At 40.9% G+C, this 16,203-nt stretch overlaps 1 protein-coding gene across 1 annotated transcript; it reads left to right on the top strand.

Annotated features, from left to right (window-relative positions):
• Nucleotides 1–3,498: 3,498 nt before the first annotated feature.
• Nucleotides 3,499–16,203, top strand: kcnk5a (potassium channel, subfamily K, member 5a). Its single transcript, XM_035168930.2, has 5 exons — nucleotides 3,499–4,048; nucleotides 12,123–12,234; nucleotides 12,545–12,711; nucleotides 12,811–12,979; nucleotides 13,180–16,203. Exons 1-5 carry the CDS (start codon nucleotides 3,863–3,865, stop codon nucleotides 14,133–14,135), a joined length of 1,590 nt encoding a protein of 529 aa, XP_035024821.2. The 5' UTR covers nucleotides 3,499–3,862; the 3' UTR covers nucleotides 14,136–16,203.

The raw sequence follows: 16,203 nt of genomic DNA, 5'->3' as shown, positions 1-16,203 counted from the left end.
ATGAGTGTTATGTAAGAACTGTTGTATGTCAGGACCTTAAAACCTTGTAATGCTGTTCATCTCTTATCTGTCCGTGCCCACAGAGATACCAGCCCATCAAGCCTGCCATTATCTGTTTATTCCACAACACGGTTGCATAATAAAGAGGAGGTCATGTGTTCAAATTTTAAGGAGTAGTTGGCAAATTTTGGAAATACCCCTATTTGACTTCTCCTAAAGAGTGAAATTATAGGATTGATGGTGTAGTTATTTCGCTGGAACCTGCAGCTTGCTCAGCAGAGATAAATGGAGATCCAGGAAACCAAGCCCTGTATGAAGCCAACAAAATGCACCCATGCCACCAAGGTTAACGGCTTGTATCTCTTTTGTTTAGTTCAGTCTCTGCTGGATGCCTGGCAGCTGGTCCCGATCAATAGTCTGCCACACAGTAGAGCTAGTCCGATGACCAAAATAATCAATTTTTCCTAAAAATATTTGAAGACAGTTTAAAAATTCCTGGATCAGCCCCATAATCTCCATCTACACCCAGATTGAATGGCTTCTTCCCAGACCCAGGCCAAGATAAACCAATGCTATTATCTCAGCTACTCATTGGTGGCAGTTGCAGATCTCTAATCTTATTTGTTGCCATACCAAAGCTGGAAAAAGAAACTGTATAAACTTATCAATAACAATCCTCTAAATACATCCTACATTTTTCATCAAGATTCAGACTTAATTCTAAATCAAGGAAAATGTTGGATCTGACCCAAAATGTATTGACCCATCCTGCATCCTTCCAGTAAGTTTCATGGTAATCTGCCCAGTAGTTTTTGTGCAATGCTTCAAACTAACAGATAAACCAGATAAACACTGATGAAACATAACTTCCTTATTTATACACATAACAGAATGGATCAGATTTGTTTGCTTATGAAGTGAATTTGAAAGGAAATGCCATAAAGCTCCCATCTAAATCTTTGAGATTATCACGTGCATCATACTAGATTATTACCTCCACCAAGGAGGATATGTTTTCATTGCTGTTTGTGTATCACCAGGATTACACAAAAACTACTGAACCAATACTCTTGAAGGTTGGTGGGAGGGTGGGGTACAGACCAAGTGAGAACACATTGGAATTCGAATAAAGGGAAACTTTCATTCACATTGAAATTTTAGACATTTACAGGAATTTCTCAAGAAATAATGCAGAGATCTTTATGAAGAATAAACAGGCGAAGAAGACTTTGGCGGAGGTATTGCCATGGCAATGCCATCCTAATGAGAGTTGATGTTGTTGATCTTTGCTGACCGACGCGTTCTGCAGCTGAGGGAACTGGAGAAGAGCCGCTGCAGCCTGCAGACATGAAAGAAAAGATCTTGTCACAGATACACAAAATTGCTGTTTTGGGCCTAACCTAAATATTTAAATGAAGGAAGAGGTTGTGTATACTCAGTTCAACTCTGCAGGCATGTCAATGCAGGCCACCTCTGTCAAAATACCTTCTTTGACATGAGAGTGTCTATCTTTTGAGTGTCTTTTGCTAACGAATGAAAGATGTAAGATATTGTTTCCTCATGATGCCTTTACCTGCACTGGTTTGTTCAGAGAACAGGCCAATACTTGCACCACGGCTTCCAGAGAGCTGCACAGTCAGTGTGATATGTCTGCACCTGCAAACTCCTGCGTGGTTCTTTCACAGTTTCACATTCATTTTTATCATTAGTCAGTGCACTCATTTGCTTTTGATGTAAGGTCATTGTGTAAAGAGAAAAGCATTAATTATGCAACATATCATTAGTTGCAACACTCGACAGAAGTATGCACGAGTGCAAATCACCCCAAAAACTAGCCACTTGAGTTTATACTTAACTTTACCTTGCCTGAGCTTAAATTAGAACGTACGCACACTCACATGCACACACATACTGAAGGAAAAAAGGCCTGGGGCAAGTAGCACACCAGTGATCATGATGCAATATCTTATTGCCTTGCATGCCATGAATTCTCACACATTCAGCCGCCAACTGTAAGCCCCATTTGTGCACTACAGGCTACAGAGTTTGGAAATGTCAAACAACATGATTTTTTCTTTTCCTCTCTCTTTCTAATGTAAACTAATGGAAAATTCCACTCAGCGTCTGGCTCTGTACTTTGACTGACCCTAGTGCCGCCATATCTCTGTCTCAGGATCTGTGGCTCTACTTAAACACCAATCAATATATTTGTTACTTTGTTTGATCTTTGCTCCTCGCAGCTTCGACAAAGAAAACAGAATGCATCACTTGAGCAAACATTTGAGCAGTTGACGTTTGGGCATTGACGTAGACTTCAGGGCGCACGTCCCTCAGCAGCTGATGGCCGTCTTTCAACTGCAATTCTTCATTTGCAAGATCAACAGGTTGCCAAACAGGTTCACGTGTGGATTGAATTTCCCACTGTGACATATTGAGCATCAATAAGAGTATCTTACTGGGTGGTGACATTCCTTGAAGTTGTCTGATGAAATGTTGCTTAAATCCTAAACATATAAAACCTCATAATGTCTTTGCAGATGCATTGATTGATATGAACTCATGAAACCTATGTGAAGCTTATACAGTGGCACTGCTTAAGTCAATATTTGCCGAATTTCAAGTCTTTCAGTTAACGATAAACTACATCAAGACAAATCAATTAAAGGTCAATGGGGCTGGAATTTAAGGCAAACCTGCAATCAATGGAGTTTGTGCCACGAAAACCTGCACTCAGCTGAATATATGGATCTTTATTGCATTAATTTAGACTCAATTCTGAAAAACATGTCAGCATATGCAGCCACTGGGATGAGAAATAATCAAACCATATCTACATTTATTTATTTTGTTTAAAAAAGGCACTATAAATAACACAAACATTATTTTGAATGGTTTATTTATATATATATATATATAATGATAATGAATTTTGCTTTATAAATGAAGTCTATCATTGTTATTAATATTAGAATTATTAAGAGTAAATAATTTATTTAAGGAGATAAACGTTTTTGAATACTCGTTATTATTTTTATCATCTCTAATGCAAACGCATTAATTTTAACACATGCATTCCATTGAGGTTATTTAAGTGAATCAATACAAGAACCTTTATGCAACAATGCAACTAGAGCAAATTCCAGAAAGTGGGAAAAAAGTGAAAGTTGTATCAGTTTGGGGGCGAACGACAGATTCAGTTGATCTGCACTTTGTAGATGTCAAACAGAGAGAGAGTGTTAGACTAACATCTGCACGTTGGCAGCACATCTGCAGTGATACAAAGTTACAGGAAGAGAGAAACGAACAGACGCCAGAGAGAGAGAGAGAGAGAGAGAGAGAGAGAGAGAGAGAGAAAGAGAGAGACTCCACTTGCTCTCAGTTTTTTTTTTTTGGGCGGATCTTCCACCTCTCCTCTCCACACCCCCCACTCATCCCTCTCCTCCCCCGTGTGTCCCCTTTCCTCCCCCATGATCACGGTTCACTACATTAGCAGCGGTCAGTGGTGCAGCAGCTGCACGTGGTGGAGGAGCAGCAGAAACACAGTGCCAGTAGTAGTCGCAGTAGTAGTAGCAGCAGTAGTACTCGCGCGCTCAGCCCCTCTCTACACTTGTGCACCGTGCACGTCTCGATGCTGTCACCGTGCACTGTGCTGAATTGTCGCGCGGAGGGACACGCACTTTTTGAATGCGCGCGCACAGAGCCGCTGTGAGAATGAGTCCCGCGTAACGCTCGGGTATTGTTGTCTCTCACCCCCTCTTCTTCCTCCTCTCTCTCTTCTCTTCCCTCCTCTCCTCTTCCTCCTCATCCCGCGCGCTCTCTCCCTCTCTCTCTCTCTCCTCAGCCGAGTCGTTGCACTTAAAGTATGGTAGATAAAGGCCCCTTGTTGACTTCTGCCATTATTTTTTACCTGTCCATTGGGGCGGCCATTTTTCAAGTCCTGGAGGAGCCCAATTGGAAGCTGGCTGCAAGGCAGTATAGTTCCGAAAAGGATAAAATACTGGAGCAGTATCCGTGTCTGACGAAAGATGACTTGGACAGAATACTTGAGGTATGTTCTTCAACTTTACTTTTTTTTTTTAACTTTCAACTGTTTTCACATTGTGCTGCACTTCGACTCTTAATTTGAAAGGGAAGACACGAGGGCTTAATGGGTCTCAGCTGGTGTGTCTCTAACTCTCATCAAACACAAACACACACACACACACACACACACAAGCCTCTGAGGAATGAGGTGTTGTCAGTCCACTGTTCAGCTTTGTGGGTCAATACACAAACACACACACACACACACACACACACACTTGTCTCCCAGTCTGCCACAGATATGATCCCTCCTGTTATCTGTGGTGCATGAAGCCTGACTGTGTGTCCATAGCTAATGCAGATAATTATTTTATTACCTGTGTGTGTGTGTGTGTGTGTGTGTGTGTGTGTGTGTGTGTGTGTGTGTGTGGTCCTGATAGCCAGATGTGGAGGGCCTGTAACCTGTAGCCCACCACAGCTGCTGCAGACACAGTACATGGTGTTCCATTGCCAATTTCTTATCAAAATTGCAATTCTTTAACTAGTAGTAAATGTGGTGCCATTGACCTCCAGAGGTTTTACTTTCAGCTCTGAATGAACACGCACTATGTCACCCACTGTGGTTTCACAGGTGTTTGTCCACATGCTTTAAGACCTCGATATTTTTCAAGCATAACAAGAAGACACGTTTGTGTGTGTTTCGCACCAGTGGTTCTCAAATTGGGGGCCCATGGCACACAGCCAGGGGATCTGAGAAAAGTTTCCACATTCATCTATTTAAATGATCATGACTTAAAGGGAATTCTGTGTTGACATGGTGAAAATATTTTGTACACATGCAAAATGATTCCAAGGCACATACATGAGTGTCCCCAAAATATATTCTCTTTTATGGGGTCCAGGACCTACATATTGTTAGTTTTTCATCGTACTACGTGAAACAATATGTCCACAACAGTGTTATGGCTCAGTATTAGTTTTAATACCCGTTTAATACTAACGTGCCTGAAAATGCATATCACGTGAACAGGAAGGCTTGCAGGTCCCACTGGACACATTGTCGCAGATTGCTCGAATAACAGCTCGTCTCCAAAGCATGTAAGCTGTTGTATCACTGTTTACATGCAGAATGTAACTGCTGAGCAGCTGTTGGTAAAGACAACAGGGTCACAACACTTGTAAGTGATAAGTCATGTTGTGATTTACACTGGATGTCGAGGCCAATGCCGATTTGTTTTCTTCCGGAAATGGGTCTCGTGATAGGAGCCTGGCGAATCAACGAAGGCTACGTTGTGACCAAAACAACCAAATCACCAAGCTGTTGTGGGCGTCTACGTCATCGTTTCCAAACATCTCAGTGTCTGCCCGACTTCAATGCCGCCCAGAGTTTTCAAACGGAAACAGGCCCAGCACAGTTTCTAAACTTCCCCATTTTATTTGCTCTAAAACTCCTGAGTGTGGACGCCAGGCGTAACCGTGGCAGAGTTGATACGTTTTCCAAACAAAAATGTAGTTGTATGGCTGTAGCCCTATGACCAGAAACATGTCTCAACCTGTTACCCTTCTGTGGGCCCACATCAGTATTGGGGAGTTACTATTACAACCCCCTTCTCTCTCTCGCTCCCGGCCCCTCCTGCTTCCTTCACCCTCTCCTTCTCTGAAAGGGATATGTCCCTGAACCTCCCCCCACTCATGGCACCTCTGTAACAGCCAAATGGCTGCACCGGCCAAAATCTGCTGCAGGAATATAATCATTGAGAGATTTGGGAATTTTACCTCCAACAGTTTGCTGCGGCTGCAACAACAGCTGGAAGGCTCGAGGTTGAACTCCTCAGAGGCTCCTCGACTGCAGCTGAAATATTCCCTGCTGCTCCGCTCTCCCTGTGACAAAGACCACTTAATACCACGTGTGGGGGTTTTGAGGGCATTGTCAGAAGATGATATTAAATCACTTCTTAACTCTTTCCTCACCTACACAGACAGTTGAGCTATCGTGTTACCACCGTTCTATATGTGCAGTCTCCCAGTATTTTTCCTCTTTAGCAGTTTGCCAAGACACCTGCTCTAGAGGCTTTTTTTTTCCTGCTGTCAGTATATAAAACGGAGAAACGTGCAGTGTGTTGCCATCGAGTTGACTTTATCGGCCTCATTTGTGTTAGGAGCAGCGAGTTCTATTGGGTTTCCACTGTGGAAACTATGCTCAGCTTGTTAACAATTAAAATATATAAGCTGGCTTAACAAGAGAAGGCGACTGCACGGCTGTAAAAGTTAGTCTTCTCTGTTTTTATTAACAAGGAGTTTACTATTAACTATAGGACCCTTGAAGTGGTCACACTTTAAACATTGTATTTTATGGCCCATCAATGTTGGCTCTTGAGAAGGGGTCGTAAAATCTCAGTGGGGGGGTTGCGGAGGTGGGGGGTGGTAGAACTAATAACACATACTCCCCCACTTGAATGTAAATCTCTATTTCGTTGAAGCTGTGTGAAAGAGGTGTTTATTCAGGTGTAATATGGTTTTTGAGGCGGCAGTTTTTTATTGCTGTTGGACTGAGTGGCTTTATTCAAAGAGGTCTGTTTTAGAGTTACCTTCCAACTGTGCTATTAGTGGTAGCCTGCAAAATGTATCATACAATCATATATTCAGTTGTACGTCAAAGCCACATGTGAGATCATGTCACTTGGGTTGGTTGTCGTTTTCTTTTTTTCTTCAAAACTGGTGCTAAATTGATAGTTTTCTGGGGGGGGGGGAAATTACAGAAAACGACAGTGGATGTTGGCCCTATACAAATTACATTGAATTGTAAGCAGAGCAACTATTTTGGTACAAAGCTCGAGCACCGAAACCTGCGTTGTGATGGTACCAGCTGATACCGACAGTACAAGAACCGTTGCCGGATTTTGCTACCTATTCCTTGATGTCACAAACACTTTTATTATAACATCTGCAAATCATGAAAATGTAAAGTTGTAATTAATAATAGCCCTATATTTATTTAATGTAGACCATGTCTGCAGCCAAATGTCCCAATCTTCTTCTAAAGGACAAATGTAGCATCTTTAGAAGATATCAACTTTTTTTAATTGCCAGAATAGTAGGGTCAGTTTGACTAGGGTCACGAGTCAAACTGTAACCAGTGAAGCACACTTTTCAATTAGCCTTTTTCCTCAGTGTGGCTTCTCTCTGCACTTGTTGCCTTTTGACTTTTCTGAGGAACATTGTGTTGCATTGATTTCACTTGCGTGCATGACTACTTAAGTTGCTCCAGTATTCCCCCTGCACATGACTGGAAGATCACGTTTCTGTGGTCAAAGAAGATGCTTGCAAATGCTGTTTATCAACACACTGCTGTCACACGCTTAAAGGGAACAAGGCCTCTGGTCAGAATGGAAAGCGCAGATGAATGAAGTGATGCACTGTTTTGGGGGATAGTTAACTTTGTCATGTGTCGAGGCTGCCGTGGCGCTGGTTAGAAATGGTAAAGACTTTCTTCCTCTTTTTGAAAATTAGTTAAGGAAGGTAGCAGTGGACGTTAACATCACGAGTTTAGAATTCAAGGCTAATTAATAAGCAAGACACAAATAACTTTGTTGACCTCAGTGATTAGTTAGATTTTACTCCACAGTGGACTGTGTCTACTTTCAAATGTCAGTACACTGTTCAGGAGGTCCTTAACCTAGTTTAGCAACAAACTTGCAACAAACTAAAAATTTGAGTTTGATTAAATGTTGATCAAACTCACCAAAGAATTAGGAGAATTAACATGTTTGGCATTAATGGTATGACATCTGTTAACCAGATGTGATATAAGAATGGTTTCGCTGGTTTAGGATTTTACAGCTCGTCCATTTATGTCTTTACCAAATTCAGAAAAAGCTGTAAAACCGTCCCAATTTGTCTGTACTTTGACTTAATTAACATCAGTTTCTTGTTAATGTTAGTTTGTGAAGACTTGATTGGTTTATGCTTTGGAATAAACTCTATCCCGGAACCTTTCTAGATTTTCCACCACCCCTCACGCACTGTGTTGGCTCTTTTGATTGTTGCACTGCAGACAGTAACATTTAATTTGATTTCTTGGAGCCATTGTTCTCTAATCATCCACCTCCATATCAGAAATCAATATGGAGTGACATGGACGAGCTGGAGTGACTCCACTGTTTGGAAGTCGGTCAATCCTGCTCACGATAAGCTGTTGCTTGTTTGCTGGAAGTGGAAAAGTACCTCGGAGCTGGAGCGGTGTGCTGCACTGCCAGCTGTGCTGATAAGAGTTTGACACTGTGGTTTATGCTGTCCTCTGGTTATCAGAATGTGGCAGTGCTAACTGCTAAGTCTGCAGTTAAGCAATTGTTTCACTTCCCCAGAAGTTAGGAGTGTTTCATTAGAGGAGCTTGTGTGGCACAGGCTCTGGTTTAGTCATGGGATTTGTGTAACATGTTGCTTTCAGTTTGAATGTAATTCAACTTCATGTATTTCATAGCATCCATTTTCACATCTTCGTGCAATCCTCAGTTTACAACAGTGGCAACATTTGTCTATAGTTGATTTCTTTTTCACTGAAAGTGTATGTTCAATGGATACATTTTTATTTCCACAATTATTATTTTGTTTCAGAAAATATAAAAATCACAAAGACAAATGAAGTGCTGGAATTTCTGTTTCCACTCTGGCACCGTCTCTCTCTGTCTCTTCTACTTACTGCAACTTCCAGCTGACAGCTTCACATTTTTAGCAAACTTTGTGTTTTAACTAGAAAGAACATGTGACCTTGTGAGCACAGTTCTGGTTTGCCATGGGTCTTGAAAGTATGTAAGACTTTCCCTTATGGCGAGCCATTTTCATTTCCAACATATACTTCCCCTTGCAGTCAGCACAGTCTGTACAATTGTGGTGTATAAAAATGACACCATACAGTCCTATTTAGCAGAGGCACTATAGTGCAAATGTCAGTAACAAAATAATTTGCAGCAAGTCCATGCAAAACCTTTATATATGAATGTTTTCAAAATACAACAAACAATGTTTCATACTATGATACAATGATGTAATGTAACATACTTGGGGCTGTATCTAAATAAGATTTTCATTATCCCTTAATTTTTGATCAATCAATGATGGTGAGATGTCTTGAATTGTTGGTACATAGTCCCAAACCCAAAGATATCCCGTGAGTTTATTCTGATTTTAAACAAGGTCAACAACAAATGTCTGCCACTCTTTAATACTAGTGAAGTGTTAACTTTAGTAAAAGCTAGGATACCTCTCTGCCATATATTCTGCTGCTTGTAGAAGTTCATCATCAGTGAGCTCAGAAAGTCTTTGTGCCTGTGGTTTCATTTTATTTGGCAAAATATCTTCACATATTTTCCCTCCTTCGTTCCATTTGTCATGCTCTGGTTATCCCTCCTGGCACAGTGCTACTTTGCTAAAAAAATTATTTATCTGCAGAATTTATTCACAAAGATTGCTGATTTAATTTGTTGTTTTTTCCCTTTTTAAAATTTTTTATTTTCCAGAACTAACTTTGACACTAAGAAGAAAAATGAAGACCTGTCAAATGAAGGTGTTTAATATAAACACTTCTTTAACCCTTTATTTAATTTTTTGCATATTTTAATTGTCACAAACTTTTATTCATTTTGGTAGCTGTGATTTGATGACTAAGTGTCCAGAGGTCAGATTTGTGAAGACGTCAGTGAAACAACTTCCTCATCAGCTGGTTTGTGCTCACTTTTACACACTTAGTGCTCATAAGGAAAATGAACTGCTTCTCCTCCCAGTGTTGTGTAAGCTGAAATCAAGTTAGTTCAATGAATGTTTAACAAATGCATAAGCATGTTAACATTTAACCTCCATAGTCTACATTTAGTTTTCGAGGTCATATTCTTTGTCCTCACACCTATATTTCTGCTTGCAATCTGTTCCCATTGCATTCCTATGAATCAGCAGTTTGCATGTCTGAAATTTCAGCACATTTTATCTGGCAGACAGACTGAACATGTGCATGAGTCGCCCTCACTGGGCTCAAGTTAAGGTGCAGACTGAACACTCACAGTTCATAGACGTGACCCACAAAAGATTAAACGTGTCACTTTCTTTTTCTTTTTTCCACACAGCAAACAAACCTCAAGCTGTTAAAACAGTCGTAACTGTGGAAGGGTGTAGGAGGGGAGGGGATTCAGATTTCATACTGGCTGCAATGGAGGAATTACTGTATCACAAGGTGTGTTTCCATCCAGCTGTTTTTATGACCAAAGTCATAAAAACCAGTGTGGAAATGCTGTAAATTTGAAAAAAAGATAATATTGCACAAAAAACACATTTGGAAAAGTGGAATGGAAACAGATTCAGCAAATGAATAATGACGTGCAGGAATCGAGGAGCTTAAATGTCCCTCTCAAAAACGTCCGGAATGTGTAGATGAGGGGACTGAAGATTTCTTGACTTACTACTGTGCTTCGGGGTCTACTTGAGGTTTGATTGACACATCTCGATGGACCCTCTTCCTCTATAGTGGAACATTGTTACTTGACTGGAAATTGGCGACGCTCACTGCTTATCGCAATAAATCCACTAATATTCACATAGCTGTAGTGGGTGGAAATGTGCATACATTTAGTTTTTGCACAGGTCATTGGCAAAGATATGTCTTTCCTGTGTATATTCAATTAGCCCAAAATAGCCAATATAACACATGTATAACCTTTTCTTCCTTTTGATATATATATATATATATATATATATATATATGTGTGTGTGTGTGTTGCTTTGCCCCAAGCTATATACCTAAGAGTAAACAAGGACTTAAATGTGCACCTTACTGAATCAAGGTCCCATTGTGCCCTTTTATTTATTTAGATTTTTTACAGAAAAATACTAGATCCATCAATGGCCTGAACTTGGCTAGTTTTATGTTATTCAAAGAATGGTCGATCAATTCCCAGTAGATCAAAATATATTTATTTCTTAGTATTCATCCCTTTAGTTTACCCCCATGCGTACAGCAATCATTACAGATGCTGTCACAAGAACTGGCAAATGTAAAAACGTACAGTTATCCACTCGACTTGAGGTTTTTTCTCTTTAATTTCCTGTCATGATTTGAACACAAACTGGCTCACCACTACTGTCATCCTAAAGCCCAGTGGAAGAGCTGTGTTGTTGCAGCAGACAAAAGAATGGCCTCCCCTTGTGCCGGTAATTACACTGCAGAACTGTCACAGACCTGTTATTATTAAAAGAGCCAAGCATCCTCTAGTACTTTAGGGCTTATGTGAATTTTGCCAACCCCTGCACATTTCACCCCCACTCCCCTCCTTCACTTCTAGCACATTTGAAGAAAGAATAATTTGTGTGTGTGTGTGTGTGTGTGTGTGTGTGTGTGTGTGTGTGTGTGTGTGTGTGTGTGTGTGTGTGTGTGTGTGTGTGTGTGTGTGTGTGTGTGTGTGTGTGTGTGTGTGTGGGGGTGAATTGTCCCAGCACACATGGCCAAGTGTTTGTAAAGACACAAGGGACACTTCAGTTTCTGTTGTGGCCTTTCGAGCACACATTTGGTCGGGAATGATTTAAGTGTTTTCTGCCTCCGCTTGATTTCAGCACTAAAACTTGCTTGTAAGCCGATGTACAGTATGTCATGTTCAAGGTGGTTGGAGACAAATATCTCCTATGGCTTCAGCACATCATGATACAGATTTTCTTTGTGCATCTTCGGATGTTTGAAAAGACAAACAAGAGACGGCAATCGTTGAATAACCTGGTTCTTTTTAATCCCAAATTCCATCGTGTTTAAGAACTAGCTGTTTAGGGATGCAGCATTTGCCTTCCTGTTTCCATTCTAAAGTAAGCATCAGTTGGAACTACCGAGCCCTCGGGTTAAAGGCAACTCTCCAGGGTGCCGTGTCGTTTCGGCTCATCAGTGCCGCACGAGATGCGATCGTCCGGCAGGAAGGATGCAGTGCAAGAAATTGAGCTTGCACACAACACACTTCCTGTCTTCCTTTAGATGAATCAGATTAGACTCTTTTATAACAGCCAATTAATGGCATGTTTTTCCATCGTTTTACTCAGTTGTCGTGTTTTTTTTCTTTCCTTGTCCTCAGGTGGTGTCCGATGCTGCAGGCCAGGGGGTCACTATAACGGGCAGCAAGTTTTTCAACAATTGGAATTGGCCAAATGCTGTCATCTTTGCTGCCACAGTCATCACCACGATCGGTAAGAGCTTTTAGAGGTTCAGGAGTAACGCATCTAGTTCTGCTCAGATAAGGGGCTCTTCTTTTAAATTTGGTTTTGACAAATGTTTTCTGAACATTCATGTGAAAATAAGATTTCGCAATTTTGCTCTAATAGGCACAAATATGCGCTGGGCTGTCAGGCATTCGTTTAACACTGTTTTACTGTGATAAACAATATTACACTTGAATGCTGAAGAACCTTCTCCTGAAGCCCTTCTAAAATGTCTATGTGCATGAAATTATTGAATTATCTATATATAGCTGTAACAACCTCTTTTTTTTATTTAAAGGATATGGCAACATTGCCCCCAAAACGTCAGCAGGCCGTGTATTTTGCATCTTCTATGGGCTGTTCGGTGTGCCGCTGTGTCTCACCTGGATCAGTGAGCTGGGAAAGTTCTTTGGTGGCAGAGCCAAGCACTTGGGCCAGTACCTGACCAAGAAAGGGTTTTCACTGGTATGTTGATGATGACATTTTTTTATTTCTGGCAAACTTATTTTTACCTCTGGTATAAAATGTTGAGCTCAAGTAACCGTTTCTCTTTCCTTTTTCCAGAGAAAGGCTCAGTTTACCTGCACAGCCATTTTCCTCCTCTGGGGCGTGCTGGTCCATTTAGTGCTTCCACCTTTTGTGTTTATGTCCCAGGAGGGTTGGACATACATTGAAGGCTTGTACTTCTCTTTTGTCACCTTGACTACAATCGGCTTTGGAGACCTAGTAGCAGGTGAGTTGAGACATAGAAAACCTGTAGATAAAAGCAGCTTCCTTCTGATGGCCTTGAACAGACTTATTGAATCAGTCATGTAATCACATTTAAATCATGCACAAATAACAAGGGAATTATAGTTAATCTCTTTATTAAACCAGTCAGATGATAGCAGGCCAGATTTCAAATGACTCAAAACAAATGTCTTTGCTCTACAGGTGTGGAACCAAATAAAGAATACCCAACTCTGTACCGTTACTTTGTGGAGGTGTGGATTTATCTTGGGTTGGCCTGGCTGTCTTTGTTCTTCAACTGGAAAGTGCGGATGGTCATCGAAGCTCACAAGGCACTGAAGAAACGCCGTAAGCTGCGCAAGCTCTCTTTAGACGAGCTCCGTCACTACAAAGAGTCTCACAAGGCCGCCCTTCGTCTGCCACCCACTCCCAACGATGTCAACATCTTCAGCTTTCTGTCCAAGAAGCAGGAAGGCTACAACGACCTGATAAAACAGATCGGCAGCAAGAAAAAGGACAGAATTTCTGGCAGTGTCGGTAACGCCATTGATAAATCCAAAGACATCAACCGCTCCAAGAGTTGCAATGATGCTCCCATGTATAACACCATCCTCAGTCTGGACCGTTCGCCTCGACAGAAGAGACGCTACAGTTTCAGTGACCGCGTCACCGTTGCCTTTTCAAAGTCCAAGAACTACCTCCTGGGCTCAGACAACGGTTTGCTGCTAACAGAAGATCAGGTGGAGGGCGACCTAGAGCTGGACCAGGACCAAATGTACGAGAACCAACTTGATAAGGACGTCGATATTGAGAAACGAGGAGTGGGAGAATGTGGAACGGGTGGTCGAAGGACGTGGGACTCAAAAGAGTACCACCCCCTGACGTTCCAAAATGCAAACATTACTTTTATTGACGAGGAGAATTTCCTCAGCAATAACCTGGAGGAGGAGGAGGAGGAGGAGGGCGATGATGATGGTGATGGTGATTCCAAAGCAAAACTATCGATCACGACATGTGACGAAAACATTGAAACGAATTCCAAGGAGGAGCATAGCTCTGAATCCGAAGGCTCCGTGTTCACTAGTGACGGTTCAGAACACAGCCACTCGTACGAGACACTTGTAGAGGAATATGCAAAGGAAGAAAATGTAGACTCTTAAAACTTAAGTCAACACAACGTACTGTTCATCTGTCGTTGACTAGTTTGGCATTGAAGTATATGAATTCTAATGTGAGCCATTTGAATGGATATCAGATGTCCCATTGCAACTTCAGGGGGTCTGATAATGACACTGCCAAGATCAAATTTCAAATCGATGATTTCTTGAATATTCACGTCATATTGCCTGATTGTTTTTTTTTTAAGTTGAGCTTCCTGTAAACTCTTGAACAACTGATGTCTAACATCTTCATTACAGAACACGACATGTAATCCCATGAGTATTAACCATCTGCTCTATTTCTGTGTTTTATACAGTTTGAGAAATGATACGCTACACATTTTAGTGCTATTGACCACCAGTGCTTTTTTTTTTTTTTTTTTTACTCAATGGCTGATAAGGAATTATATGTGGAAATGTATTTTTTTTCCCGTAGTTTCTTAAATACATATTCACCATATTGGTGTTTTTAATATTTATTCAAATGAAGGACAATGTAGCTTTTTATTTAAAAGAGAAAAATCGACATGGGTTTATATGTCTCCGATTGCACAATTCCACCAAAAAAGGACGGTTCAATGTCCACTCCATTACAGATTGTCTTAAAACCTGAGCCAAACATTTGTCCTTGAAGTAAATGTTCTAGAATGGTTAATGTGCCAATCCCCATTTTTTTCCCTTTGAGATTTATTTGTATTTAGTGAAGTCCTTGATAACTTGTTGTGTCTGTGATTGCTGTTTTTTGACTGTATGGGACAGATTTGTGACTGCACTAGAGGTCATCAGTTATGCGAAGGTCACATGTGAGGAAAATTAGAAACTCATCATTTCATTAAGTTTTATGGTTAAATCTGAATGATTCCACCAGAAACATGGTTTAAACTGAGGTTTTGTTTTTTCTTTCTTCTTTCCAAACTTGTCGACATACTTTGCACTCTCGTTTGCTGATTGTCAAATCTGTAGCGTCTAGCTTCTTTTACCACGGTAGTGCACGATGTCAATGAAATGACAATATTCCCCCTTCTCTCCCTCTCTCTCTCTAGCACCCTTTCATTTCATTGTGTTTGCCATGTAAACGTTGGCTGGAAGCCCATCGATGGGTGGCCACAAACACAGCTCAGCTGGCCTTGCTACTTGTTTGCCTTCGGGGGGCTCACACTGGCATGTATGACTGAAGTGCCGCCCACGACTGGTAGCCAAGGTTAACCTGTAACCGATCAATGGTCCTTTTGACGTACGTTTTGTCATAAGACAACATCGGCAGTATTGGCGCTGTCAATTATTGTATTACCCTTTTTCGTTTCGCGTGAATACAACTGTACTCTCAACACACCAAAATCGAACGTCCGTTGCATTTCAGTCTTTTTTTCAGACCCTGCTAACCCACTGCCTTTTTTGCGCGTAATAAACTTGCACACAATAACTTTTTAACATTGTTACTTTGAATGGCAGTGAGGCAGTGTCAGACAAGGACACGCTGAATTTTAACCAGTTTCCTCATTCATACCAGATTCAGTTGGAATTTATATTCTAAATATATTCCAATATTTGTAGATTTCTGTAAACATGTGGCACCGTTTTGACTCCTAACTCTGCCTAAAGTCCACTGCATAGCAGAGGACATGAAGTACAATAAAACATCTGTTGAATGTACTTTGCAGTGACTCACTGAAGAGGTGTAATCTTTCACGCTCAGTGTTTTTCTTTCGCCTCTCCCTTCTCTTTGTGTATTTCATTACAGGGACATCTTTATTTTTGTGGTTTCCATTTCCCCCCTTTTCATTTCAGTTTTTTCTGGATGTCTCAGTGCTGCATTGGGATGCAGCCACGGTACTTTATCTGGACTGAAAGCATGTCTCTAGATCATTGACTAAGAACAGGTTAGGCTGGTTTAACCCATTGTCCCTAGTTGTGTTGTTTTCTTGTTAATGTTGCTCCATTGTGTAAAAACTCCACTATAGTTGTGTTTTTTATGATTAAATTATTCATGTTTGTATATTAATTCCAAACAAAACTGTATATTTCATGTAAAATAAACGTTTAATAAAACTTGATTTTGTGATCATTG

The sequence above is a fragment of the Hippoglossus stenolepis genome, chromosome 10 (assembly GCF_022539355.2).
Source record: "Hippoglossus stenolepis isolate QCI-W04-F060 chromosome 10, HSTE1.2, whole genome shotgun sequence".
Lineage (NCBI taxonomy): Eukaryota > Metazoa > Chordata > Actinopteri > Pleuronectiformes > Pleuronectidae > Hippoglossus > Hippoglossus stenolepis.
The sequence above is the reverse complement of the archived record's forward strand: the minus strand, read 5'-3'. Positions and strand labels throughout refer to the sequence as shown.